We start from the raw sequence: 27,495 nt of genomic DNA, 5'->3' as shown, positions 1-27,495 counted from the left end.
GCAAGTGGAATAAAGGTTATCCCATCTGCTCTGATCACACAGAAGAGCTACTGTAGCCCAAATTGTTGAAAAATGTAATTTTGGCCATGAGAGAAAGGTGTCATAACATACAGTTCATCGCAGCTTGCTCTTGTCCACCATCAAAAGCACCTACAGTGGGCAAGTGAGTGTCAAAACTGGACAATGGAGCAGTGGAAGAAGGTGGCCTGGTCTTATCAATCACGTTTTCTTTTAGATCATGTGGACCGCCGGTTTTATGTGTGTTATTTACCTGGGAATGAGATGGCAGCAGGATGCACTATGGGAAGCAGAGGCAGTGTGATGTTCTGGGTAATGTTCTGTTGGAAAGCCTTGGGTACTAGCATTCATGTGAGTGTTATTTTGACATGTACCACCTATCTACAAATTGTAGCAGACCACATACACCTTTTCATGGCAACGGTATTCTTTGACGGCAGTGGCCTCTTTCAACAGGATAATGCACCCTGCCATACATAGATTGTTCAGGAATGGTTTGAGGAACATGACAAAAAGTTCAGTGTTTGGCTTGGCCTCCAAATTCCCCAGATGTCAATCAAATTGAAAATTTGTGGGATGTGCTGGAAAAACAAGTCTGATCCATGGAGGCCCTATCCTGAAATTTACAGGACTTAAAAGGATATGCTGCAAATGTCTTGGAACTAGTTACCGTAGAAGTCTTGCAGTCTATGTCTCGACAGGTCAGAGCTGTTTTGGTGTCACTAGTGCAACCTACACAGTATTAAGCAGGTGACTTTAATGTTGTGACTGACTGGTTTTTATTGTTTAACAGTAAATCTTCTGACAGAGTATTTTTAATGAAATGTTGGTGTCTCATTTCAAAGTACCAACAAAAAATAACTAAGAGTTCCACATTTTACTCCAGACTAGAGCCCAGTGAACACATAATCTATCATAATAACTGTTTTATTAATTGTCACAACAGTAAAACTATAGTTTTCATGTATAAAATTCATCTTCTAAAGTACAAAAGAACTACATTAACATTCAATACATAATATGAGAAATGTATGTTCATTGCAAAAAGCAACCATGTAACCATGACCATAGACAGTTTAAAAAAAAAAAGAAAAAGAAATCAGAAAAACAGAAAAGGTATGTGTCTTCTAATCTACATAGTTTTGTTTTTTTTTCTGTCACAGATTTTTCTTATCTAAGCTTTTGATTACATTCCCTGTGGGTCGTTTGCTCATCTTCATCCCTAATACCATGCGGTTGCTAGGCAATTGCTGGTTTAGATCACCATCACCTGAGGCATTTATTTAAATTATTTACCTTTTGATATTTAAGGAAGCGTCAAGCATTTAGCATTTATTACATTGTCAGAATCATTTGTATTTGTAAATCGAGCTGGATTAAACCTTAAATAATAAGAAAATGCAGTAGCTATTAAAGCAGTTTGACAGAAGTATAGCATAACCCAAAAAACCTCATTCTCTTTTATTAAATGGGTAAGTGCCACACCATGTTGTTAGGGAAGAGTGAGTAAAGTGCAAGTTTCTTATTTCTTTTGTAATAAACTTTATTTATTTTACATTTTTATTTCACTGTACTGAAAATGTTATTTTGTCAGGACAATTTTAGCTAGATGCTCAATCTTGCTTATTAATAATACTGAAAATGCAGAATTAATTTTTTTGTTGTGCTTCCTGTACAGCTTGGTTTCCAATTTATGATATTTCATGTAGCCTATCTAGCTCATAACATTCTCAAATCTGCTTTATGCAGTTCATGGTCATGGGTGACCAGAGCCTATCCCAGCAGCCTAGCAGGACTCCAGACACACTCATTTGGAGACAATTTGGAATCACCAGTTAATGTAACATACCTCTTTTTGGGAGTGTGGGAGGAAAAACAGCATACCTAGAAAAAAAGTCACACAGATACAGGAAAATTTGCAGGCTCTACACAGAAAAGAAAAAAAGAAAAACCTTTCTTTCCTTATCACTGTAGAATTAATTTTTGTTTAGATCTTTACACAAATTCACATGTAGATGCAGTGTTCCTATTTTAAGCTATACGTTTATGGAGTAATTTGGCAGTGTGTGAACCCAATGCTTTGCAAAAGATTTCCACTGTTTAGCGGCAGGGGAACAGTTTTTGAGGGGAAAAAACTGAAGCAGCATTTCATAGCTCAGGAGAAAAGAAAAGAAGAAAAAAAAAATGCACAAATTTTAATGTTGCCTGCACAGAGACCACTTTGAGTAGTGAGAAACGGTCTATATAAATGTAAATAATGATTATTATTGTTTGTGGCTTAGCCATTTGTTGGAGGGTGGGCATATATGAAACTATGTAGGGCGAATAAAATTTCACCTAGATAAGACGGTTTATAGAACTTAACCATCAGCAGCTGAATGGGAGAGATCCTACAATAAAACCCTGCTCAGTAATGCACACAAATCTGGAAGATGCACACACACAAATTCAAAGACTCGGCCATCTGGGTATGGCCTTATGTTGATGCAAAAAACAAAACAAACATTTAACACTAGAATTACCAAAGCCTACGAAAAAACTCGTAAACCCAGCCCACCTGAAATCCCTTTGCACTTCTACGTCAGCGTCTTTTGTCTTTTAAATATGTTGAACAAGACAAGCAGCCTACTATTCCATCCCCCACCGCCACAGAAAGGGCACATAGTTCTCCCAGCTCAAGCCTTGATTATCTGGGAATCTGGTACCTAGAGTTGTATAGGAAAATAATATATCATTATTTGGAACACATGCATTTCATGTGTGTTCCATCTCTAAAACAATCTATGTAAACACATTGTTAAACCAAAAAGTTTTTCATATTTTTGTAATAGATATAGACATAAACTGTGCAATGTGTGAAACCTGAAGTCCAAAGATCAAATAAAACACTTTCACAAAAGGTACATTGATAATACAACAGCTGCCATGGTGCAGCAGTAAGAACTACTGACTTGTAATCAAGTGTCCCCTGGTTCGATCCTGACTGCCTCACAAATTTACCATTTTGAGTAGTGAGCTGCTCTTATTGTTAATATTATACAATAAAAACATACATTTGACTTGTGTCTCTAACAGCCGGTGTAAATTTATACTTGTAAAAGTTAACTTTTTTTTTTTTTTTCCAATTTGATTCTCTCAGTCACAATCACGAATACAACCCCCCAAACCAGATCTGACTGTTAGTTTTTATTTGAAACTGGGAATAACTGTAGATGTGAGTGGTGTTATGAGACAATGGAACTGGAAATTCTCTGATCTGGAGGGATAAAAGCTGACACACAAACGCTAGTGAATCTGCCTTCTTGGTATCTCATTGTCACTTGAATTTTTTTTTATTCAGTTTTATTGAGTGTTCCTGCTCGCGCTGAATTAGTATGCACCTTATGGTCCATGATGTCAAAGCCGCACTGACAGAAAACAGTGACATAGGAATATATGATATTTGGAATTATTCATTTTATGACCTGTATAGTACATTTTGGAAAACATTGTGGCACTGATGCAACATTATTCTAATTCATTTGCATGTCTTCTTGTGCTTGTAATCAGTGACCGCGTTTTGTTTTTTTTTCCCCTGATGTTGCCTAGTCTCCACATTTTGGTGCATGGTGGTGTTTCTTTTGTACTTCAGGACATGCAGAGGAAAGAATAGTACAGAGAGATCAGTTCCGTGCTATATGCAATCATCAAATTCAAATGTTTACAGTTCCCACACACCTAAGGACTCATTTTATGACCTGAATAGTACCAATCATATAACATCATCACACTAATGCAATATTATTTGAAAATGAACAGCGTCAGATCAGGTGTAAATTTATGGTATATGTAAAAGTTAGCTTTGTTTTCAGTTTTATTCTGTCAGTCAGGTTCACACACCCCCAACTATGAATCAATACGAAGTAGACACATCCACTTGGCTGGTACAGAGATAAGGACTGCTGACTCATAATCAAGAAGTTGAGGGTTTGATCCCAGGTCCTCCTCACCTTTACCGTTTTGAGTAGTGGGTTGCTATTATTGTTACTATTACAGTATACTGTATAATAAAACATACATCAAAATACATTTGATTTGAGTCTGTAACAGCTGGTGTAAATTTATGGTACTTGTAAAAGTTAGCACTGATGGGATAAAAGGAGACAAACAAACATTCAAGTACCTCGTGGTCTTGTTCATTAGTGAGGGGAAAGGGGATTTGTGAGCTCGACAAACGGATAGAGGCAGCAAACATAGTTATTCAGTTGCTATATCAGTCTGTAGTGGGGAAGAAGATGCTGAGTCAGAAGGCAAAGCTCTTGATTTACCTGTTGATCTACGTCCCTATCCTTACCCATTGTCATGAGATTTCACCGAAAGAATGAAATCATGGGCACAAACGGCCAAATTAAGCTTTTTGTACAGTGCTGATGTGCCCTCCCTTAGAGATGGGGTGAGAAGCACAGGCATCCAGGAGAGGCTTGGAGTACAGCAGCTGACCCTCCGCATCAAGAGGAGCCAATTGAGGTAGTTTGGCCATCTGATACGGATGCCTCCCTGTGGAGGTTTTATGGACACAACTAGCTGGGAGGAGACCTCACGGGGAAGACTCAGGGCTCACCAGAGCCCTATCTCCCAGATGGCCTAGGAATGCTTTGGGATCCCACAGTATCAGTTAGCAGGTATGGCTGGGGAAAGGGACATATGGGCCTCATTTCTAAGACTGTTGCCCCCTACGACATGGTATCAGATAAGCAGTGGAAAATTAATTAATGAATAAATGACTTCATTGTATTTATGTTAATTTCTGTGTGGATTTTTGGAAGAACATGAGGTTTCTGTTAGTTTGTTACTTGGGTCTCACAAAACAAATTTTAATTAACTCATGTTTTCATGAAAATAGATGGCAAACTAAACATAATAAAACTGTGTGGCATCACTCCACATACAATTTGATGGAAATCCCATATCTGATTGAACAGATTATTATTATTTTTTTATTTTTTTTAACATACTAGGGGGCTTTGCCCCCTGCTCGCTTCACTCGCCAACCTCCATGTTTGGTTTTCCGGATACACACTTTTAAGATTTTTTTTCTTTGAATTGTTGCTATTTCATTAGTTTCACTTTTATTTCAGAACTTCTGTAAAAACAATATTTGTAATCTTGCGAGTCCCAATATGCGGAATCTTTTTAATGAGGTCAGGATAGGTTTCTCTGTTTGGAATTTCAGCACAGACAAAATGATCTATATCATCAGCAGTTAATAATTTTTTTTTACAAAGTAAAAAAGTAAGTAGAGTTCTGCATTGGACTCCTGTCTGTAAAGTCGTGCTATTTTCCTCTCACAGTTCCAAAAGTACATGGGGTTACCAAGGTGATACCCCAGCTTTTGTCTAGGTTTTTGTACAAGGACTAGACAGAACGTTTTTGACTCCTGGGGTAAATGTAGCTTTTTAAATAAGCAGACAGATAAATATATATACATGAACAAAGTAACCAATAAATGCATGTGCGGTAAACTCCGTTTTTGAAATTCTCAAGATTCTTTATTTGCCACATGCATAGTTATACAGGACAACACGCAGTGAAATGCATCCTGATCCGCTTATCAAAAACTGTGCAAAGTTAGAAATCAGTTAGATTAACAAAAAGTCATAGATTGAAAGGTAACAGTATAGTAGAACATAATAAATAAGTACAATTATGTGAATAAAGTAGAATTAAGTGTTAAGGTGCAATAGTGTAGTAATTATTGTGCAAAACCAAAGTTAGACTGGTGCTTAGTTAAATGAGGCCGTTTGTTTGTTTACGCTACTGCGATCTTTACTTTCTTTTTTTATATTTTCTAATTGTCCTACTTTCATATCCTTTAACTTTCTCCACATGTGTATAGCGCCGTTTTTTGAGCCTTTCTAATTTCACTGGTTTCATAGTCTCTAACCTGCTCTGCATGTGTTTAGCGTCAACGTTTGTAAGTGTCTTTATGAAGTTCTACTTTCTTTTACTCATTGTCTTTTAATTCTGAGCCGGATTGAACGTGCTTTTTTTTCAATTCCACTTGTTCCGGGCTGATAATTACTTTCCTTATTTTCTGAATTTGCACTTCGATTATTCTTTTTTGCTCTTTTTTTCTGTCCAACGCATTTGAGTCTCTTTTCTCCGCGCCGCTTTCTTCTTTGCTTAGATGTTGACATTTAATTTATAACGTACCTTATACACGCTGAGAGCCCTGGATCTGTGTTTGCTCAAATCCTTCACAAGACTGAATGTTTTGCTGCCTATTGTCCTATTTGATAGATTGTAAGTAGGGGCGTGTCTTTGGTCTCGCGGGTCTTTAAAATGTCTTACGAGAAGATCACGTATCGTAGACTTGCTTTTTGCTTTCCAGGACAAGATTTCTTTTTATAATAGATAGATATTATTGATTGAGACAAAAGGTTTGTGTGACTTAGAGAATTCAGATAGCATTGTTTTCTCCAAATTGTCTGACTAGGCACTCCTCCTTCAAAGGGCGTTTGTGTGGGAAAGTAGCATTAGATTCAAAGCTGATTGCTTGTTTATGTTGTTTCATGATGACCTAATAATTCTTATTATGGCGAATACAAGGATAACTAGATTGTGAAAAAGGTGACTTTCACTAATCAAGAGAACTAGTGCTACCTTAGCTAAGGTGGTACCTAAGAAGAAAGTCCTCTGCTGGATAGTGCTAAAAGTGAGAATCGAAAGGTCAAGCAGGAGGAATATATGAGGGGACAAGGGGATGTCAGTGGCTAAAATTGAAGGGTGAGAGACAAAAAATCGTTAAAGCACAATGGAGGAACAATTTTAAAAGATGTGAAGAAATGTACAGGGAATGTTTGGTGGACAATAGTGAAATAAAGGATTGGGGAAATTTGAATGTGAAATTTATACTAAGTGCATAAGATAGAGTTAACTTACTTAAGTTAATTGTTAATTGAATTGATATAATTTGTAGTTGTTCATTTGTAAAAATACTAATTTTTGACTTTATTTTGTGACTTCAAAAGATATTTCTAATGCAATTATTTTTCTTTCTTGTCATCCGTTAGCCCTCAAGTCAGCAAGTTGCAGCATCTCAGCGGTCTGGATCATCAGCTATCTACATGAACCTTGCGCACATCCAGGCTGGTACAGTTGGCACTGCAAGCTCCTCTCCTCTGCCTAGTCCTAGTGCTAACCTTCCAGATCCAGTAAATAGCCAAGCAGCTGCAAAACTGGCACTCCGCAAGCAGTTGGAGAAGACACTCTTAGAAATTCCACCTCCAAAGCCCCCTGCCCCACTTTTACACTTCTTGCCATCTGCTGCCAACAGTGAATTTATATATATGGTGGGTCTTGAGGAAGTGGTGCAAAGTGTCATCGACAGTCAGGGTGAGAGCTTGGTCCTGGTGCTTTTTCAAACTACACTACTGATATGTGTAATTCATAAATTAGCTAAAGTAAAATTGTTTTTTTTTTTTGTGTTTTTTAAATATATGGGACCAAAATGATCACAACTCATGCAGTGATTACTTTGTTTTGTAATTCTCATATGCATTGTCACCTTTAGAACATCCTTCTGAATATACATATCAATAAGCTAATGTGGCAGATACTTTTAAAAAAGAAATGTAAATAAAGTAAATACAGTATACACTGATAACAGTGTTATTTGATATACAGTGCATCCGGAAAGTTTTCACAGCGCATCATTTTTTCCACATTTTGTTATGTTACAGCCTTATTCCAAAATGGATTAAATTCATTTTTTCCCTCAGAATTCTACAAACAACACCCCATAATGACAACGTGATAAAAGTTTACTTGACATTTTTGCAGATTTTTTAAAAATAAAAGAATTGAGAAACCACATGTACGTAAGTATTGACAGCCTTTGCTCAATACTTTGTCGATGCACCTTTGGCAGAAATTACAGCCTCAATTCTTTTTGAATATGATGCCACAAGCTTGGCACACCTATCCTTGGCCAGTTTCGCCCATTCCTCTTTGCAGCACCTCTCAAGCTCCATCAGGTTGGATGGGAAGCGTCGGTGCACAGCCATTATAAGATCTCTCCAGAGATGTTCAATCGGATTCAAGTCTGGGCTCTGGCTGGGCCACTCAAGGACATTCACAGAGTTATCCTCAAGCCACTCCTTTGATATCTTGGCTGTGTGCTTAGGGTTGTTGTCCTGTTGAAAGATGAACAGTCGCCCCAGTCTGAGATCAAGAGCGTTCTGGAGCAGGTTTTCATCCAGGATGTCTCTGTACATTGCTGCAGTCATCTTTCCCTTTATCCTGACTAGTGATAAAAACTCCTGAAAAACATTCCCACAGCATGATGCTGCCACCACCATGCTTCACTGTAGGGATGGTATTGGTCTGGTGATGAGCGGTGCCAGGTTTCCTCCAAATGTGACGCCTGGCATTCACACCAAAGAGTTCAATCTTTGTCTCATCAGACCAGAGAATTTTCTTTCTCATGGTCTGAGAAACGTTCAGGTGCCTTTTGGCAAACTCCAGGCGGGCTGTCATGTGCCTTTTACTAAGGAGTGGCTTCCGTCTGGCATGATTGGTGGATTGCTGCAGAGATGGTTGTCCTTCTGGAAGGTTCTCCTCTCTCCACAGAGGACCTCTGGAGCTCTGACAGAGTGACCATCAGGTTCTTGGTCACCTCCTTGACTAAGGCCCTTCTCCCCCGATCGCTCATGGCTGGCCAGCTCTAGGAAGAGTCCTGGTGGTTTCGAACTTCTTCCACTTACGAGGCCACTGTGCTCATTGGGACCTTCAAAGCAGCAGAAATTTTTCTGTAACCTTCCCCAGATTTGTGCCTCGAGACAATCCTGTCTCGGAGGTCTACAGACAATTCCTTTGACTTCATGCTTGGTTTGTGCTCTGACATGAACTGTCAACTGTGGGACCTTATATAGACAGGTGTGTAACTTTCCAAATCATGTCCAATCAACTGAATTTACCACAGGTGGACTCCAATTAAGGCTGCAGAAACATCTCAAGGATGATCAGGGGAAACAGATGCACCTGAGCTCAATTTTGAGCTTCATGGCAAAGGCTGTGAATACTTATGTACATGTGATTTCTCAGTTTTTTTATTTTTAATAAATTTGCAAAAACCTCAAGTAAACTTTTTTCACGTTGTCATTATGGGGTGTTGTGTGTAGAATTCTGAGGGGAAAAAATGAATTTAATCCATTTTGGAATAAGGCTGTAACATAACAAAATGTGGAAAAAGTAATGCGCTGTGAATACTTTCCAGATGCACTGTAGCAGTTACTTCAGAAAAGAGTGTTGCAGAATATGCAAGTGAAGTCATAACAACATTTACTTTCCTACACAAACTCCAAGAAAAAAAATTAATGTTAAGTAATTTTTGGCTATGCACAGAAAACAATGTTTGTACCCATTTGTTTTTCTGAAACAAAAAATGGGTCTGTAAATTGAAATTTCATTAGCTTTAGCTCCTGAACTGAACCAGAAACACGCGTTCTGCTGGTCTCTCAGCCTGTCTATATTTATTTATTTTTCCTCACAATAAATGAAAATAACCATTTTACCTCTGATTATATAGATATAGAAAACTTATTTTTGGTCTCTAGTCTTGCTTGATGAATATAAGGCCAATTCTGATTAACAGTTATAAAAAGGAATCTGGCACTTGTGAAAAAGTTTGTACTAGTTTATTATGCAAAAAATAATTATTTTTGCTTGAAAAAAACGTATCTTGAAAGCTATAATAAGCAAATAACCATGGACAAAATATTTGGTATTTATTATTTCCTCTACCCCACCACCCCACTTTTAGCAGGTAAACTGAGAAATGTACTTTCTCGTATGGAGCCATTTATGTGTGCACAATGCAAAACAGACTTCACGCCTCACTGGAAACAGGAGAAGAGTGGGAGAATCTTGTGTGAGCAATGTATGACCTCTAATCAGAAGAAAGCACTTAAAGCTGAGCATACCAATAGGCTGAAGAATGCCTTTGTGAAGGCACTGCAACAAGAACAGGTACCCTATTTTGTCTTGTTTTAAAAAATTACAGCCAACCATGAGCCATCTTCATATTGTAACTGTTATATTTTCTCAGTACTATCCATACATTGTTGCAGAATTATGTGCATTTTCATTTCAATTTAATTTCTCTTAGACAGCAAGACAGTGACAACAAAAATTTAGCTTAAAGGCATTGTCAAAAACAAAATTAAAATAATAAATCATGTAATGTGTTGTTGGACTGCCATACTTTTAGAGCATTGTTTTTCAAACTTTTTATATGGTGACCTGCCAAACTTACTGTCTGCAAGATATTGAACTAAAAGTTAACATGATTTCATTGCTAAAAGGCTTTTGCATCTATTGGTGTGTATTCAGAAGTCTACAAAGCTTGTTTAGCATTATACCAGTTCAGACATCCATCAGCTTAATAAATGGAGCTTTCCATTTGACATTTGTTAGAATTGTCAAATGATCACCTTGGACATGTATGTAATAACAGGAGTTATATAAACATTCATCCATCCATTCACTTAATTCTGTTGCAGAGTTGATTGAGGACTTGTAGCTTATGACGATAGCATTCTCTTGAATAGCACCCCACTCACTCAGAATTTATTGAGAATTGCCAGTTGATTGAACATACATATCTGTAATATTTTGGAGGAATGCTGGAATATCCATGCAGAAACAAAAATAATAAGTGAACAAATATACAGTATTACATTCATGCAATTAAAATTACATTTTCTTGATAATCATTCTTGGAATAGTTTGTAATTAGTCTAGTAAAGCTCATTGGATGATTTGGCACTCTTGCACTTATTCTTTGTCAGTTATTTTACATATGACAGACATTTTTATCTAAGACAACTTACAAAATGAGTATAACGTTACAGTTATTTGGGTATGTTTTTAACACTTGGAGTATCCAATGAGAAGCCATTCTGATACAGAGAAAACATCCTCCACATAGCTACAGTCATATGAAGTTTGGCGACCCCTCTTCATTCTTCAGATTTTTGTTTATCATTGGCTGAGCTTTCAAAGTAGCAACTTCCTTTTAATATATGACATGCCTTATGGAAACAGTAGTATTTCAGCAGTGACATTAAGTTAATTGGATTAACAGAAAATATGCAATATGCATCATAACAAAATTAGACAGGTGCATAAATTTGGACACCCCAACAGAGATATTACATCAATACTTAGTTGAGCCTCCTTTTGCAAATATAACAGCCTCTAGATGCCTCCTATAGCCTTTGATGAGTGTTTGGGAGGTATTTCTGACCATTCTTCAATACAGAATCTCTCCAGTTCAGTTAAATTTGATGGCTACCGAGCACAGACAACCTGCTTCAAATCATCCCATAGATTTTCGATGATATTCAAGTCAGGGAACTGTGACGGCCATTCCAGAACATTGTACTTCTCCCTCTGCATGAATGCCTTTGTAGATATCGAACTGTGTTTTGGGTCATTGTCGTGTTGGAATATCCAACCCCTGCGTAACTTCAACTTTGTGACTGATGTGTGAACATTATCCTGAAGAATTTGTTGATATTGGGTTGAATTCATCTGACCCTCGACTTTAACAAGGGTCCCAGTCCCTGAACTAGCCACACAGCCCCACAGCATCATGGAACCTCCACCAAATTTGACAGTAGGTAGCAGGTGTTTTTCTTGGAATGCGGTGTTGTTCTTCCGCCATGCAAAGCGCTTTTTGTTATGACCAAATAACTCAATTTTTGTCTCATCAGTCCAAAGCACTTTGTTCCAAAATGAATCTGGCTTGTCTAAATGAGCATTTGCATACAACATGCAACTCTGTTTGTGGCGTGAGTACAGAAAGGGTTTCTTTCTCATCACCCTGCCATACAGATGTTCTTTGTGCAAATTACGCTGAATTGTAGAACGATGTACAGAAACACCATCTAGAGCAAGATGTTCTTGCAGGTCTTTGGAGGTGATCTGTGGGTTGTCTGTAACCATTCTCACAATCCTGCGCATATGCCGCTCCTGTATTTTTCTTGGCCTGCCAGACCTGAGTTTAACAGCAACTGTGCCTTTGGCCTTCCATTTCCTGATTACATTACTTACAGTTGAAACTGACAGTTTAAACCTCTGAGATAGATTTTTGTAGCCTTTCCCTAAACCATGATACTGAACAATCTTTGTTTTTAGATCTTTTGAGAGTTGCTTTGAGGATCCCATGCTGTCACTCTTCAGAGGACAGTCAAAGGGAAGCACAACTTGAAATTGACAACCTTAAATACCTTTTCTCATGATTGGACACACCTGTCTATGAAGTTCAAGGCTTAACGAGCTAATCCAACCAATTTGGTGTTGCAAGTAATCAGTATTGACCAGTTACATGCATTCGAATCAGAAAAATTACAAGGGTACCCAAATTTTTGCACACCCAGTTTTTCACATTTGATTTAATTTCATACAACTAAATACTGCTTCACTAAAAATCTTTGTTCGGAAAACACCCCAGTACTCGGATGTTCCTAGGAAATGAAAGACATACCACTGTTATTTTTTTTTTGTTGAAAGTAGAGTAAATTATTTTGCAGGCTGAGAGGGGTTCCCAAACTTTTTCATATGACTGCTATTACCTGGGCTGGAATTGAATGTACTGTATATTGCAGTGATCCTATTTTGCATGACATATCAGAGTCATTATAGTATATAACACCTTCTCATTTGGTTGTGGATCCTATATGCTAGAGTGGTTTTAATTTAATTAATTTGTTATATTTTTGTGTGCTTTGTATGTTAGTGTGTTTCTGCTGATACAAGTTTTTTAGTTAATTCCACTGTAGATTCTCAATTTTGACCTTTTTTCTTGATTATTCTGACATTTCTGCTCTGACAATGCAGCACATTTTACCTACGTACTATTACTGTGCAAAATAATTAGCCATTAATCTTCAGCAAAATGTGTTCTTTAAAAATGTACACTTTTCTGTCAACTAAATAACCTATCAGTAAATATATTTTAAAGTGGAAAAATGTCATTAATAATCAAAAATTAAGTGATAATTATGTTTTTGATCAGTTGTCGGCCTGATGTGCCAAGAATGTTCAATGTGCCCATTTTAGAAGAAACTCAAAAGCTTGTTAGGGCTTGATACCAACAGCATCGCATCTGATCACTAATAAACAGACTTACACAAACATAATCAACAAGTAGCATGTCAAGGCTGGGAGATATTTTTGATAATAATCCTCAGCTTCAATGAATTCAAGTACTCATTCACCTACTTTATTTTTTCTTTTCTTACTGTTCATCATTTCTTGACTCCACTAGAAAAAATTAAATTTGCATGCATGTTTTAAATTAAGTTTCCAGTCGCTTATAGTGTATATATTTTTTATTTCTTATTCTGTAATATTTTTTATTATTTGTATAGTACTTAAAGAAATTTATTAACCAGTGTGAGAAAATGTGACTTAATTTTTGACCTTGCAATGTTAAAACAACAAAAACAAATAAGAAGCATACTGTAATTAATTCAAATGTAGAAAATAAACAAAAGACTAAATATGTGAATCTTAAATTTGACTTTATAAAATGCAGTTCAAGGAACATGACAAACTTGGAAATGGAGTGAGTCTTAAAGCGTGGGTGAAGCCTTACTATACTCAGCTTTTGATGCCTAGGCTAAAACTACCCATAGATGTGAGCTGTGTTTTAACACCTATAAGCATTACTCCAGTCTTTTGTCCAATAATTGTCAGAGCTATACATATAAGGGCTACTCATTTAACTACTTATGATGATGGGAAAATGCAGATGTACTTCTTTTGGATGAAGATTTAAATGATATCAAAACAAGATTTTTTTTTACTTCCATACTGTTGAATGGCCTCACCCCATAGGATGCACAGACATCCATGTGTTAAGAACTGAATGACAGACAGTATCAGAAGTAGCTAAATAGTCCAGAAATATAAGAGTTGAACAAGTTATATCAACAAAAAATAGTTTTTCACCTTTTCTTGTAATGCATAGCCATAGACTGTAAAGGTTCAAATAGCTTGTGCTTTTCCATTGACTACAAGACATATTCAGAATATTTGATTCAGGGATAAGCCAAAATGTGATTTCATAAGAACAGCAAAGTTAAGTTGAGAAGAACTGACATTAATACAATGGAACAATATACTTGCCACATGGAGGAAATGTGAATTGGATGTGGTGCAGTGTAAAGGAAAGGTAATTACATGTTTCAGATTTTCTAAATTTAATATCATTGTTGAAGGATTTCCTAATTGAAATAACACATTAAACAAAATTGATTTATGATATAAGATTAACTGTTCACAAATTAAGGTGTGGTATTGCCATTTAAGTACATGCAGGAAAAGGTTACTTTCTGGGCAACATTAAATCATTCCAATAAGAGCAAATAGTGAGTCATATCATTGTCAATTTATTTATACACACATTTTAAACAACATGGGAAAGCTGTGGCCAAAGTGCTTTACAATAAAAGAAGAAGAAAACATACAATTAACATAAATAACTTAAATAGAAATAAAATAAATGAACATAAATAAAATAAATAATAAATAGAAGTAAGATTACATAATCACAATGAGGAAACCCATCAGTATTACTGAAGATCACGGAAAGCAAGTGAATAGAAATTAATCTTTAATCTTGTTTTGAACAGTTGAATTGTAGACGACTCCTTTATGTAATGAGGTAAAGAGTTTCACGGGCGAGAAGCAGCAGCTGCAAAAGCCCTGCCCCCCTTAGTTTTACACTTGGTACAAGAGACAACTGACCAGATCTAAGCACTCTAGATGGCTGGTGTAAAGCACACAATTCAGATAAATAGGCAGCAGCAAGCCCATGTAAAGATTTAAAAACTAGCAACAAGATTTTAAAATCAATTCGAAAACTGACAGGCAGCCAGTATAAAGAAGCTAATATTGGAGAAACAAAATCAGACTTTCTTGCCCCAACCAGAAAGCGAGCGGCAGCATTCTGGACCAACTGTAACCTGCATATCAGGGATTTGCTAATCTCAGGGTACAGCGAGTTGCAGTAATCAAACCGAGAAAAGATAAAAGCATGAGTAGCTTTCTCAAGATCCCTAGAAGATAAAAAAAATGTCTTGATCTTACCTAGAAGACGAAGCTGTAAAAAGCAACCCTTGACTACAATAATCTGTTTCTCAAAGGAGAGGTTACTGTCAAAAATAACACCAAGATTGCGGACTTGAGGTTTGCAAAAGACAGAGAAAGAGCCGAGAAGTCCAAGAACAATTTGGGCTTTAGCTGATGGACCCACTATAAGCACCTCTGTTTTATTTTGATTTAGATCAAGAAAATTATTAGCCATCCAGGATCTTAGTTCAAAAAGACAGTTGTGCAGTTGATTCATTGCAGAGTTGCAGACAGGAATATAAACCTGTGTATCATCAGCATAGCAGTGAAAAGAAATGTTAAATTTCCTAAAAATAGATCCAATAGGGTGAAGGTATATAGAGCATAAACTAGATGGATCCCTGAGAAACACCACATTTAAGCAGAGCAGTAGACGAAAAAGAGGAATTTAAAGTCACTGAAAAGTGTCTACCAGTTAGATATGACCTGAACCAGTTAAGAGCAGCCCTTTTAAGCCCAACAAGATGTTCAAGCCGCAACAGCAATATCTCATGGTCAATAGTGTCAAAGGCAGCGGACAGGTCAAGGAGGACAAGGACTTCTGCGCCACCTGAGTCAGTAATAATAGAGATGTCATTGAATACTTTCAGGAGAGCCGTCTCAACACCATGATAAAGCCTAAAGCCAGATTGGTAGATCTCAAAAAAATATTGGAGTTAAGGTGATCAACCAATTGATTATAAATAATTCTTTCTAATATTTTAGACGGAAATGGCAATAGGGAAATCGGCCGAAAAATTGGCTAAAACTCCAGGATCTCATTTTGCCTTTTTTAGACCGGGAACACACCACAGCATGTTTAAAAAATGAGGGCACAACCCCCTCACTAATAGAATCATTGATAATGGCTAGTAAAGATGGACAGAAATATCAAAGGCTTCCACTAAGAGGCGTGGTGGTACAATATCAAGAGGACCGAGAGTAGGTTTAAGGGTGTCAATAGTACTTTTTAACTGTGAAAGTGAGACAAGATCAAAAGATTCCAAGACAATGCCATGATTAACAGTAGGAAGTTCATAGCCAGTTGGAACAATACCACAGCAGATTGTATCAAGTTTACTGACAAAGAATGAAAGAAATTTCTCACATGAAAGAACAGTACTATTTAATCCCATTACAAAATGAGAGTGAATGGCCGCATTGAATTAAATAAGACCCTAGAATTCTTAGAATGACGGGATATTAAATCAGTGAAAAAATCATGTTTAGCTTTCTTAACTGCAACCTGGAAGTTGAATAGAGAAGTCCTAAAAATCTGTTTAGAAACGGTCCATCTTTTTTCCATCACCGTTCCACAGTTTGACGGTCGCGTAGTTTCATTTAGCCAGGGAGCAGGTCTTCCCTTATTACAGTGTATCTTGAGTGGAGCAATTGAGTCTAAAACCGTTTTACAAGTAGAATTAAATTCTAAAACTGAATCATCGATACCATCATATTGGAGATGTACATCAAGACTAGAGAATATGTTTTTAAAATCAGATATAATAGAAGAATTTAAAAAGCGAGAACAGCTTGGAGCACAACTAGTAGTAGGAACATCAACAGTAATATTCAAATCCATCATTATAGAAAAGTGATCAGTAAAAGAAACATCACATAAATCAGTATTATTAACTGAAATATCACGTGTAAGAACAAGATCAAGGGTGTGACCAAGAGAGTGAGTTGGCGTATTAATATGCTGGATAAAATCATTTCAATATACTATTGTATTGTACTAATTTTTTGAGATATCACAAGTGTACAGTGGAACCTCGGGTCACAACCGTAATTCGTTCCAAAACTCTGGTCATAACCCGATTTGGTCTTGACCCGAAATAATTTCCCCCATAGGATTGTATGTAAATACAATTAATCCGTTCCAGACCGTACAAACTGTATGTAAATATATATTTTTTAAAGATTTTTAATCACAGATATAGTTAAATATACCATAGAATGCACAGCGTAATAATAAACTAAATGTAAAAACATTGAATAACACTGAGAAAACCTTGAACAACAGAGAAAACTAACATTGCAAGAGTTTGCGCTTTAGCTTTACGAACCGCTCACTGTAAACACTTTTTTTAATGAGTTTTAAACACAGGGAAAAAAATGAACATTTGAAAAATCTGTAATTTAATAACCCACCAAGAAAAGTAACATTGCAACAAATCACGCTACGAACCACTCGCTGTAAACACTTTTTTTTAATGAGTTTTTAGCACAGGGAAAAGAGGAACATTTGAACAAATCCAAACTTTATTTAAAAACCAACCATAAACAACCATGAAAGTAACATTGCAGGAGTTCATGCTAATAGCCTTACGACCCGATCGCTGTAAACACATTTTTTAATGAGTTTTAAGCACAGGGAAAAACATGAACATTTGAAAAATCCTTAATTTATACAAAAACGAACCATAAACAACCAAGAAAACTAACCTTGCATGAGTCGAGTTCTGGTATGAAGGAAGTGAGGAGGAAGAACTAGCCACTCGTAGGATAGTTTTGCAGCAAATCGCCATGAATCTTCCTGGCTTTCTTGCATAACATCGCCTCGCTTACGCTATCCCCTGCAAGTTGCTTCTCGTTCAACCACACTAGCAACAGTTTTTCCACCTCTTCTAGCACTTGAGGCCTCTGCTTGGTTAACACTGTAACTCCTTTTGCAACATCAGCTGCTTTAATGGCCTCTTTCTGCTTTAGAATAGTCGAAAGCAAAGATTTTGACTTCTTGTACTCTTGTACTCAGTAACACGAACGCCACGCTCATACTTTTCAATAATTTCTTTCTTTAATTCGATTTCAATTTTCTTCAAACTTTTCTTATCACCACTCTTCACATGCTTAGAAGACATGGTTAACTGCAAAATTAATGTAAAAGCACACGAAATACTGTAGAGCACAAAGAGTTCACAGCAAAAGCACGTACGTCTGACCGAGAACAATGCACAGGGAGAGACTGAACACGTGAGGAACTTATCGACGTGTATGAACCGGAAGGGAAACGAAATAGAGCACAAAGAGTTCACAGCGAAAGCACGCATGCACGTGCAAGCAAGCACGCACGTCTGACCGAGAACCATGCAACACGTGCGGAAATCATCAGAGCGTACAAACCAGAAGGGAAACTGGCTTGTTCGTCAACCGAGTGTGTGGTCGTGAACAGATGCAAAAGTTTGGCAAACTTTTTGGTCGTAACCCAATTTGTACGTGTTCAGAGACGTTAGTGAACTGAGCAATTTTTCCTAAATGCATTTCCAATGCCCTGAAAGTATCATTTTGCATCAGATTCTGTTCCTATCACTCTTTGAGATCTCTGACTAATGTTTAATTCTGAGACCCTTCACATTAAAGCAAATGTAAATTAACTCATAATTCTGATTTTTCTTTTCTTATACAATTTTAAAATCCCCACTTTAAAGAGCCAACATGATGGGTCATACAATTATTCTCAGTCTTACGTGGCTGCTGGTACTTTATCAGTGAAGTATGTTTTATATTTAAGTCTGTGTGGGCTGTATTGTTCTGTATGCATCCATTTAACAGTTAGACACTTGTGCTTAACAGAGAGAAAGAAACATCATATGTCTCTGTGTTTTTGGTTCATTTAAAAAAAAAAAAACCTGTCATTTACCTTGTTTAAATGTTATTTAATAAATGTAATCTTTTTCATTCAGATTTTTTATCAGTAAAGACTAATACTTAAACCCACCAGCAATACTGATATACTATCCATCAGTAATTAGTCAACTTTGCAGCCCAAATATCAATATTATTATTGGTGTAAAAAATCTGTATCGGTTGAGCACTACTTTTTTACTAAATGAATACTTATGTTTAAAGTAAATATTTATTTTAAAGTTAGTCATAAAAGTATTCATGTCCAAAATTTATTTTTAAATTATTAAAGTAATGATGCTTATTGCAACTCCATTCGTTTCTGATTCTCAGGAGATTGAACAGCGGTTACAACAGCATGCCACTTTGTCACCAAGCTCTGCCCCAACAGTATCCAGTGTTAGCAAAACCGAGACTCTTCTTAGACACCATACTTTGCGACAGGTATGTATATTAAGCAAATAAGTTTTGTTAATACAGTTTGTCAGCCATTTTCCAGAAGAATAACATTGCTTACATGACATTGTGTCTTTAAAATATGCCTTCCTTACTCACATTTTAAATATTTCTTACATATTCCATATTTTGTGTCCATTTTTATATGTAAGATATATTATTTTTAATGTGATGGTGTCATATACCTAGTCTAAATAAAGTTTTAAGACTGCTAAGAACACTGAATAATCTAAGTTGAATGATGTCTGTTTATTAGCCAAGCTTAAATTCATATATTTAGAAGCAAAGGTCAAGGATTTGTTTATGCATGACTCAACACATGACTGGGTTTTCCTCAGTTGTATCTATTGAACTGTACAATAGTGGTATTGTGCATTTGGTAATACATTGTTATGATCAAATTAGTAAGATTACATTCTTTTAACTAAAATTATCATTTCTTATAAGTACATTTGTATTGTATTTTTCAGGTCATATTAGTTACCTATTTGAGTAATTTCATATTGATTATCCAGTATTGTGGGATTCAGGGGGATATCCCATGTTGCTCCACATTCCTCTTTTTATAATAATTGTACAGTTTGTTTGCAGAGTTTTGTTCTGGCCAGATTTACGTTTGAGCAAAGGCACATTTTGACTGGTTACTATGGGATCAAACACAGGACACACACCATGAAGTGAACTGAATCTCAGATGAATGTGGCAAGCAGATTGTGTCTTAAAACACACCCAGCCTCTAGAGACTGTTAGGTTTTTTACACTCTATTCTTCCTCAAGTTTACAGTTAAACTATACCAGACTTTTTTTTTTCTATGATAAATAATACTTGTAATACTAATGAGCCATTCACTGATTTGTTGGATATGACATTTAGTTTTTTCAGTTATTCCATATGTGAAACAATTAAGATTCAAAGTCCCTTAGTTTATATAAAGAGAGAAACTGACACAGGCATTACATGTAAGTCTGTCAGTCATTCTCTAACCCACTTTAAAACTTTCAATAGCTCATAAAGTGAAGTAATAGCTGCAGGCAATAAAAATGGGTTGGCCTGTGTGTCACCAACAAGCAGTTATTTCACTGTTTGCACATAAAGATACCCGAAAGGAACAGGACAGAAAGGTGTTTGTTTCAGTTAAGAAGTACCGTCATAGCTATTCATCCATAAACAGGAATATGCTGTTTATGAAAGTATTGTCTGAGTAATGGGTGTTGTATGTGCTTGCTTTCCTATTTCTCACATTGTTGTTTAACTTGGTATATTTAAAAACATTTTCTTTTTGGTAATGTTTATTTAATGTCTACGGTTATTTGTGTTCTGACCTGTTCCCTCCGATCTAAAACCCGTAGGAATGTGTAACGAGAGCAGTCAGTGGATGTAAGTGTTTCAGATTGCCCAGAATAGTATTCCAGTTTTCCATTACTCTAGTTACTTAAAAAAGTAGGGTTTTTTTTTAAATAAACTTGCATCACAGTTATTCATTATTTCTTGTTGATTATATAGTAATGGTTTGAAAATGGTATCAGTGTAAGCAGTTTTGTTTTAAAAAAAAAAAAGCATTTTATTTTTTTACATAGTGATTCTTCGGTATATCTTTGTACTGGTAGTTCAAATAATTTGCAGTCTGTACTATATTTCAGAATATTTTTTTTCAGAGTAAATTCTCTGAAAAAAATATGTCTCCAGCAAATAATTTGATATTGGTCAGAGATTTTAAAGCTAATTTATTACACCACGTTCTTCTTCACACAATGTCAAAGCTAATGAAACAAAACTATATCTAAGCCCCTTAATAATATATTAATAGAAAGAGTAAATTCACACCATTAAAGAAGTACAGTCTGGCAAAATATATCAAGAAGAGAGTTTGATGATCATTTGCATGTTTTGTTGTATATTTTATCATGAGTTTTATTAGCAAATAGATTGGTACTAATACCATCATTTTTCTTTTTAGGCTCCACAGCCTCAGGCCTCCATGCAAAGAGGGCTTTCAGGCTCAGCCCGGGGCGTGCTTTCCAACTTTGCCCAGGCGTCGCAGCTCTCGGTGGCGGGCAGTTTGCTCGGCATGCCAGGTAAGCGTGCGCTGATGAGCGGAGCCTATGAAGAGGGACGACGACAGCTGTATAACTTCCAAGGTAGAAAGTGCTCATTTATGTTCTTGACAGTTTCAGTGAACCATTTCTTTTTTTTTTCTTTTGCTTTTCTTTATCATTGTATTTAAGTCTTGCTGCAATCAAATTCATCAGAAGACAACAGTGTGACAATTAAAAAAAAAAAAAAAAAACTTTTGTCATCATTAATCAGCTGGATGAAATGGTCACTAGTGAAATGTGTTGCATATATTAATCAAGCAAATTGGTTGGTTTTATTATTGTAAAATATTCTAAATAATTTATATCACCATATTTTTCTTCTGTCTTGTAAAAAGAAAATGTACCAGTCAGCACGGTATAGATACATTTGGTTTGCATTTTGTCCATGCTTGTTTCTCAAACAGTAATAAAGTTTAATTTAAAGGTGAAATGCTTAACTCTCTGGAGACTGAGGACAAAATGAGGAAATTTGTGAAAGCTTCTTCAACTTTTGAAATAATAATCCCAAAGTGTTATATATTTTAATTTTCAGTTATAAATTGCCCCAAAAGTACAAAAATTTAAACAGTGATTCTTGACATGTACAGGAATTTTGTGAAAACATATGGCTAGACTACTGTACAGTAGTGAAGATTTCTGATTACTGAAGTGTGTTCTTCTAAGTCTTCAGTACCTGAACATAAAAAAATTGTCAAATAATCTACTGAGAAAGCAAAAATAGTTGTTAAAAACTTTTTATTGTCACTAATCATTTTTCAAGAAAAGCTGACAGTGTGTGAAGAAGTGAGTCTATCTGCTGAAGGGGGTGGTTTATTTTATTCATATCTAAGGTCAGGTAACAAACCTGCCCAGGCTGTTAAAGAAAACAAGCAGGTAAACTAGCATGTTGTTTAGAGTTTCATTCTCACAGTGGCCGTTCAGAGACGGTGCTGGATTGCAAAACAGATAGGTGTTTTCAGAGCAAGAAACACGCACAGAATAAGCACACAACATTCAGCATAAGTTTATAAGAAATAAAGTAGCACTACGAGAGAAGGAAAGATTGCAATATTTCAGAATTTGGAAGATAGTTATGCACAAAGTAGGTATATAAAACAATCCAAAACAATACAAATGGTTGTATAAATTCAGTGTGCTATAAGCCAATTATTGAAATAGAGTATTATTTGTTTCTTGAGTTTGTTTTATTTGCCGCATAGGAGAGAAGATTGCCATTCATCAGTTTTTCAACTTGGAAAAGGGTATTCACAAAATAAATCCAATAATGTAAAAAATGTAGTAGCTTTTCACCATATACTATATAACCTCAGTATAAAATTGGTATTTGTGTCATGACACGTTTATTATATTCACCACATCATGAGTGTAGCTTCATTACTCCTCTGCACGTTCTCCTATTCACTTCATTCTAATATGATCTGTTGGGGAGTGCAAGCTGGTCAGAAAAAGTTATAGCACAGTACATCTTCCTTTGAATTGAAGGTGAATAACTTCTCAGTGTGCTCTGATTAGACCATATAAGCTGAGTATGCATGCATAATGATCAAAATATTCTGTTTTCAAATACAGTCAGCTGTTGGAAAAATAGTCAGATTATCATTGCAATTGTCTAGCTGGACAATATGTGATAGGGAGAAGGGGCACCTCTTCATGCAATGCAGTTTTTGCCTGAGTCAAATCAAACACACCTAACAAAGGCAGATGTGCTGTGTGAATTTGCTAAATGCTATTTCAAACCTGGCTAGCCACCGAGGCTTGCAATTACCCCATACATAATATTCAGCCTGCCAACATACCAGTCAAGTGGGCATTACATTTTACAGCATTGTTTCTCAATGTTGACAGTATTGCAACCCAGTTTTTCCATTGCAAGTGTTTTCATAACCCACAAGGGGATGAGTCATGCATGATCTTCAGAGCAGGGGGCCCCTTCCCTCTCAATGAATCGAGCACAATTGTTAGAGTGGGGGATATCCGAGTCCACGCCTTGGCGGGTTGAGTATGATTGCAAGAGTGGAAGGATGTTTCATACAGGTTCGGCTCACCTACTATACCACTGTACTTCACTATTTAGGTAATGGTGCCTGTGACAGTGCCAGTCCAGCTCCATGCTCCCTCTTACATATTTTGGAATCTCTTGAACCTGACACCATTGGTAACGTAACCGGATGAGCAATGCAGATTGGACAAAACACTCCAGGCAACAGGATGGTGCAAAGTGTCCAAGTGCTATTATTAAACAAAAGAAAATCAAACAGTTACTGTCCATTAAAGCGCAGTGCACCCATTAAATAAATCCAATTAAAGGGTAAAAATCCAAGGAATTAAAAACAAGGCTAAAAATGAAAATTAAAAAAAAACAGTCATTTGGTCAAATGAGCTGAGCACAACTCCTTCCAAGTCTCCCCAGTTCACACATTGCTCACTCAGCTGGCAGAGACTTAAGCAGCCGTGGTCCTCTCCATCCCGACCTCCAGCTCTGCTGCCTCCGTCGGTGTCTGCCAGACCACTTAGGGTTGGTTGTCCTCTCGTCATTCTTCACGCTCACTCAGTCGTCCCTCAGATCCATGAAGAGGACACTACCTTGATCGCTCCCACTCTGCTGCACAATGAGTGGGGATGATCCTTCTCTAGAGTGCCGATCCTTCCCTTCATTGCGGGACCACTGACTGCGATGCCTTTTCCCACATTAGCGGATGGCTCGTTCTCTCTCCACCCCAATGCTGCACTCTCGCTCTGCCTCCGTTTCTCTCTTGTTTGTCTCCTGTCTTCTTTACTGTACTAGCCCGTACTTGCATGGCTTCGTGGGTGTAGCGTCTTAATCACGCACCACAGGAAGCCAATGAAGCAATTGAGAAATATTGCACCCTCATGTGCAGGTGCGTCTTGCCCCAGTTACTTCACCAACTCCCCACAGCTATGAGAGTACACCCACAGAGACTGACATGGCCAACAGATTATTTAATAAAACAGCAATTCGTTCTGAGCTGCGGACCTGCTATACCATACTGCCCTACAGCCATGCCCCTCCTTGGAGGTTGACACCAATTTACATGTTATTAGCATGTGAATATGGCTCCTCCTGCATATGCAGGCACACTAGGGGTAAAATTATGCTGTTTCTTAGAAAAGGGAAGGGCTGTAATTTTTAAAATTTAATTTTAAAAGTCATGTTTTTTTAACAATGAGCACATTTGACAGTGTACACTGCAAGTTTCTGTCTATGTTTTTATCCAGATTCTATGATAAAGAAACATCGAGCTATTAACTCTTTCAGGAGAGATGTCGACATCTGGCGAAATTCAGAAGTAGAGGACAGTAATCCGCTTTAAACTGCTACAAAACTCGCTGTTACATTTCAGTTCAACTCTCTTTACTAGAAGGAAAGTTAGCTTTGTTGATTTGACCTTAGTTCCCTGCACTTGCATGAAGAGCAAAGAGCAAACAACCTCTAAAATGGCAAAATACCCTGTGGATGACATTTTGCGTATTATTGCTGAATTGGATTCTTAGACTCCAATTTTGATGCCAGTGATCTAGAGATGGAGATTGAAAATTAACATGATGTAACAACATTAGCTGATTGGTTCCCAGCTGATCATGGTGCTGAACATGTTCGTGTAAGTAATGCACCAACAGCAACGTTCGCCTGGGACGACCACCACTTACAATTACAAGAGGTACAAACCAGATTGCATCGCACTGCAACTGCCACAGCCACCCAAAAACAGCCATGCAGCTAGCCCGCTGCGCATTCCTGCTGGCCAGTACAGCCGCCCCAGCACAGTGTCTGCTGCCAGAGATGCCGACAGCAGCCACAGCACACAACAACAGATGTTTTATGTTGATTTATGCATGAAACTATTGCTTTGTGTGTTTTTCAGAAAACTGAGTTTTTTGTAAAAAAAAAAAAAACATTCAGCCCTCAAGAGTCTGGCATTGTCAACGATGCCATAATCAACAGTTGGTTAAAAAACTGATATTGCTTCTTTTCAAAGCACTTTTGGTAAGAGAGAGAGATTAGGAGCATGCACTAATACAGCATATTGCCACACCCATCACATTGCAAACCAACTCAGGTTCCTAGATTAGGACTCAAGTACAACCATGCAGCAGGTGACACCTCAGCACCACACTAGTTCAGATGGGATGGAACAGTGTGAGGTTTTTTTTATGGCGGCTGGAGTGCCAATTCTGCCACCAACCCCCAGATTTTATTCCCCTCCAGGTTTGGTAAGATAATAGTGTATATAAGGACTCCTTAATGTCAAGGCATGAGTGGACAGTTTGGTAGTCTGAAAAGTTTGGGACAACCAGTTTTTAACTCCAGACAACTAAACTACATACAAGTCTAATTTGCTACCAAATGTTTCGGAACTTTAGTCCATGCAGTAATACCTCACCTGCTAACTTTTCCCTCTCCCACCACTCATTACAAGGGGGAGAGTGTGGTGAATCATTACCTCCTACCCCCTCCTTACCAGCTGAACCCTACTCCGCCCCTTGTTCTATCCACAACACTGACACAACCAGACCATCCACCACCTTTACAGAGGACCAAGTCGTGAGAGAATTACGCAGACTTCGTTCTGACAAAGCGACAGGCCCTGATGGCATCAGCCCAAGGGTGCTTAAAGTCTGCGCCTCACAACTCTGTGGTGTACTACTTAGGATTTTCAACTTAAGCCTGAGTGTTAAAAAAAGTGCCAGTGCTATGGAAAACATCTTGTCTGGTTTCTGTTCCAAAGAAGGCACATCCTAGAGCCCCTTCTGACTACAGGCCAGTGGCACTCACCGCACACACCATGAAAGTCTTTGAGAGACTAGTCCTGGAAATACTTTGCCCCCAGGTTAAGTCAGCACTGGACCTTCTCCAGTTTGCCTACCAGGTGAGGATTGGAGTCAAAGATGCAATAATCTACGTGCTGCACCATGCTTACAGTCACCTAGACAAGCCAGGAGGAACTCTCAGGATTATGTTCTTCGACTTCTCATGTGCCTTTAACACCATCCAGCCAGCCAGACTGGGGATTAAGCTATCGGAAATGCAGGTGGATGCTCCCTTAGTTTCGTGGATCATGGACTATCTAACGGGAAGGCCACAGTTTGTGCGGCTACAGGGCTCTGTGTCTGATACCGTGCTGTGTGGCACTGGTGCTCCACAAGGGACAGTTCTGTCACCATTCCTCTTCACCCTGTACACTACAGATTTTAGTTGCAACACAGAGGGCTGCCATCTGCAGAAATTCTCTGTTGACTCTGCAATAGTTGGTAGTACCAGACATGGAGAGAAGACGAAATACAGGAAGGTAGTGGACAATTTTGTTGACTGGTGTGAGCTGAATCAACTGCAGATCAACACCAGTAAAACTAAAGAACTGGTAGTTGATTTAAGAAGATCGCGATCTCCAGCCACTCCCCTGTCTATTAAGGGTATGGAGGTGGAGATAGTTGAGGAGTACAAGTATCTAGGGGTGCATATGAGCAATAAGCTAGACTGGTCCAGGAACTCGCTGGCCGTATACAAGAAGGGTCAAAGTAGGCTGTATTTCCCACGCAAGCTCAGATCTTTTAGTGTCAGCAGCACTATGTTGCGGATGTTCTATGACAGTGTGGTTGCCAGTGCCTTTTTCTTCGCTGTGGCATGCTGGGGGAGCAGCATGAAAGTGGCAGACATCAGGAGAATAAACAAACTAATTCAGAAGGATTCCTCTTTTGTTAGGAGAGAAACTGGACAGCTTGGAAACTGTGGCAGATCAGAGAATGTTGTCTAGGCTTTGGTCTATTATTGAAAATGCTAATCACCCACTTCATAGTGTTGTGGTTGGACAGAGGAGCGTTTTCAGCAGTAGACTGACTAGCATCAAGTGCTCCACTGAACGTCACAGAAAATCCTTCCTCTCCATAGCCATCAAACTCTCTTAACTCCTTTTCCGGTCACTCACCCATACTTGAAGCTATTACCTTTTTCTTTATTGGATATCCAGGTACATTTTTCAAGTACTTGAAATATGCAACATACTATCTGTTCTTGTGCAATAAATTGTCTTCTTTTCACATGAGAATAACCTTATTTGTTCTCAGAATGTGCAATATTAACTTAAGGTGCAACACTCTGCACTCTATTTTGATACTTAC

The 27,495-nt window shown here is 37.5% G+C and overlaps 1 protein-coding gene across 5 annotated transcripts in view; it reads left to right on the top strand.

The window, feature by feature from the left end:
* gatad2b (GATA zinc finger domain containing 2B) overlaps positions 1–27,495 on the top strand; it is a 234,465-nt gene that overhangs the window by 187,107 nt on the left and 19,863 nt on the right. For 2 of the 5 annotated variants that reach the window (XM_028794120.2, XM_028794121.2), the window contains exons 7-10: positions 7,071–7,392; positions 9,821–10,026; positions 19,138–19,248; positions 21,219–21,399. In XM_028794120.2, the coding sequence (XP_028649953.1) occupies positions 7,071–7,392; positions 9,821–10,026; positions 19,138–19,248; positions 21,219–21,399 (820 nt within the window). The remainder of the gene's footprint in view (positions 1–7,070; positions 7,393–9,820; positions 10,027–19,137; positions 19,249–21,218; positions 21,400–27,495) is intronic. The other 3 variants (XM_051922809.1, XM_051922807.1, XM_051922808.1) reach the window with 3 other exon arrangements.

Source organism: Erpetoichthys calabaricus, chromosome 2, assembly GCF_900747795.2.
Source record: "Erpetoichthys calabaricus chromosome 2, fErpCal1.3, whole genome shotgun sequence".
NCBI classification, from domain to species: Eukaryota; Metazoa; Chordata; class Cladistia; order Polypteriformes; family Polypteridae; genus Erpetoichthys; species Erpetoichthys calabaricus.
The sequence above is the reverse complement of the archived record's forward strand: the minus strand, read 5'-3'. Positions and strand labels throughout refer to the sequence as shown.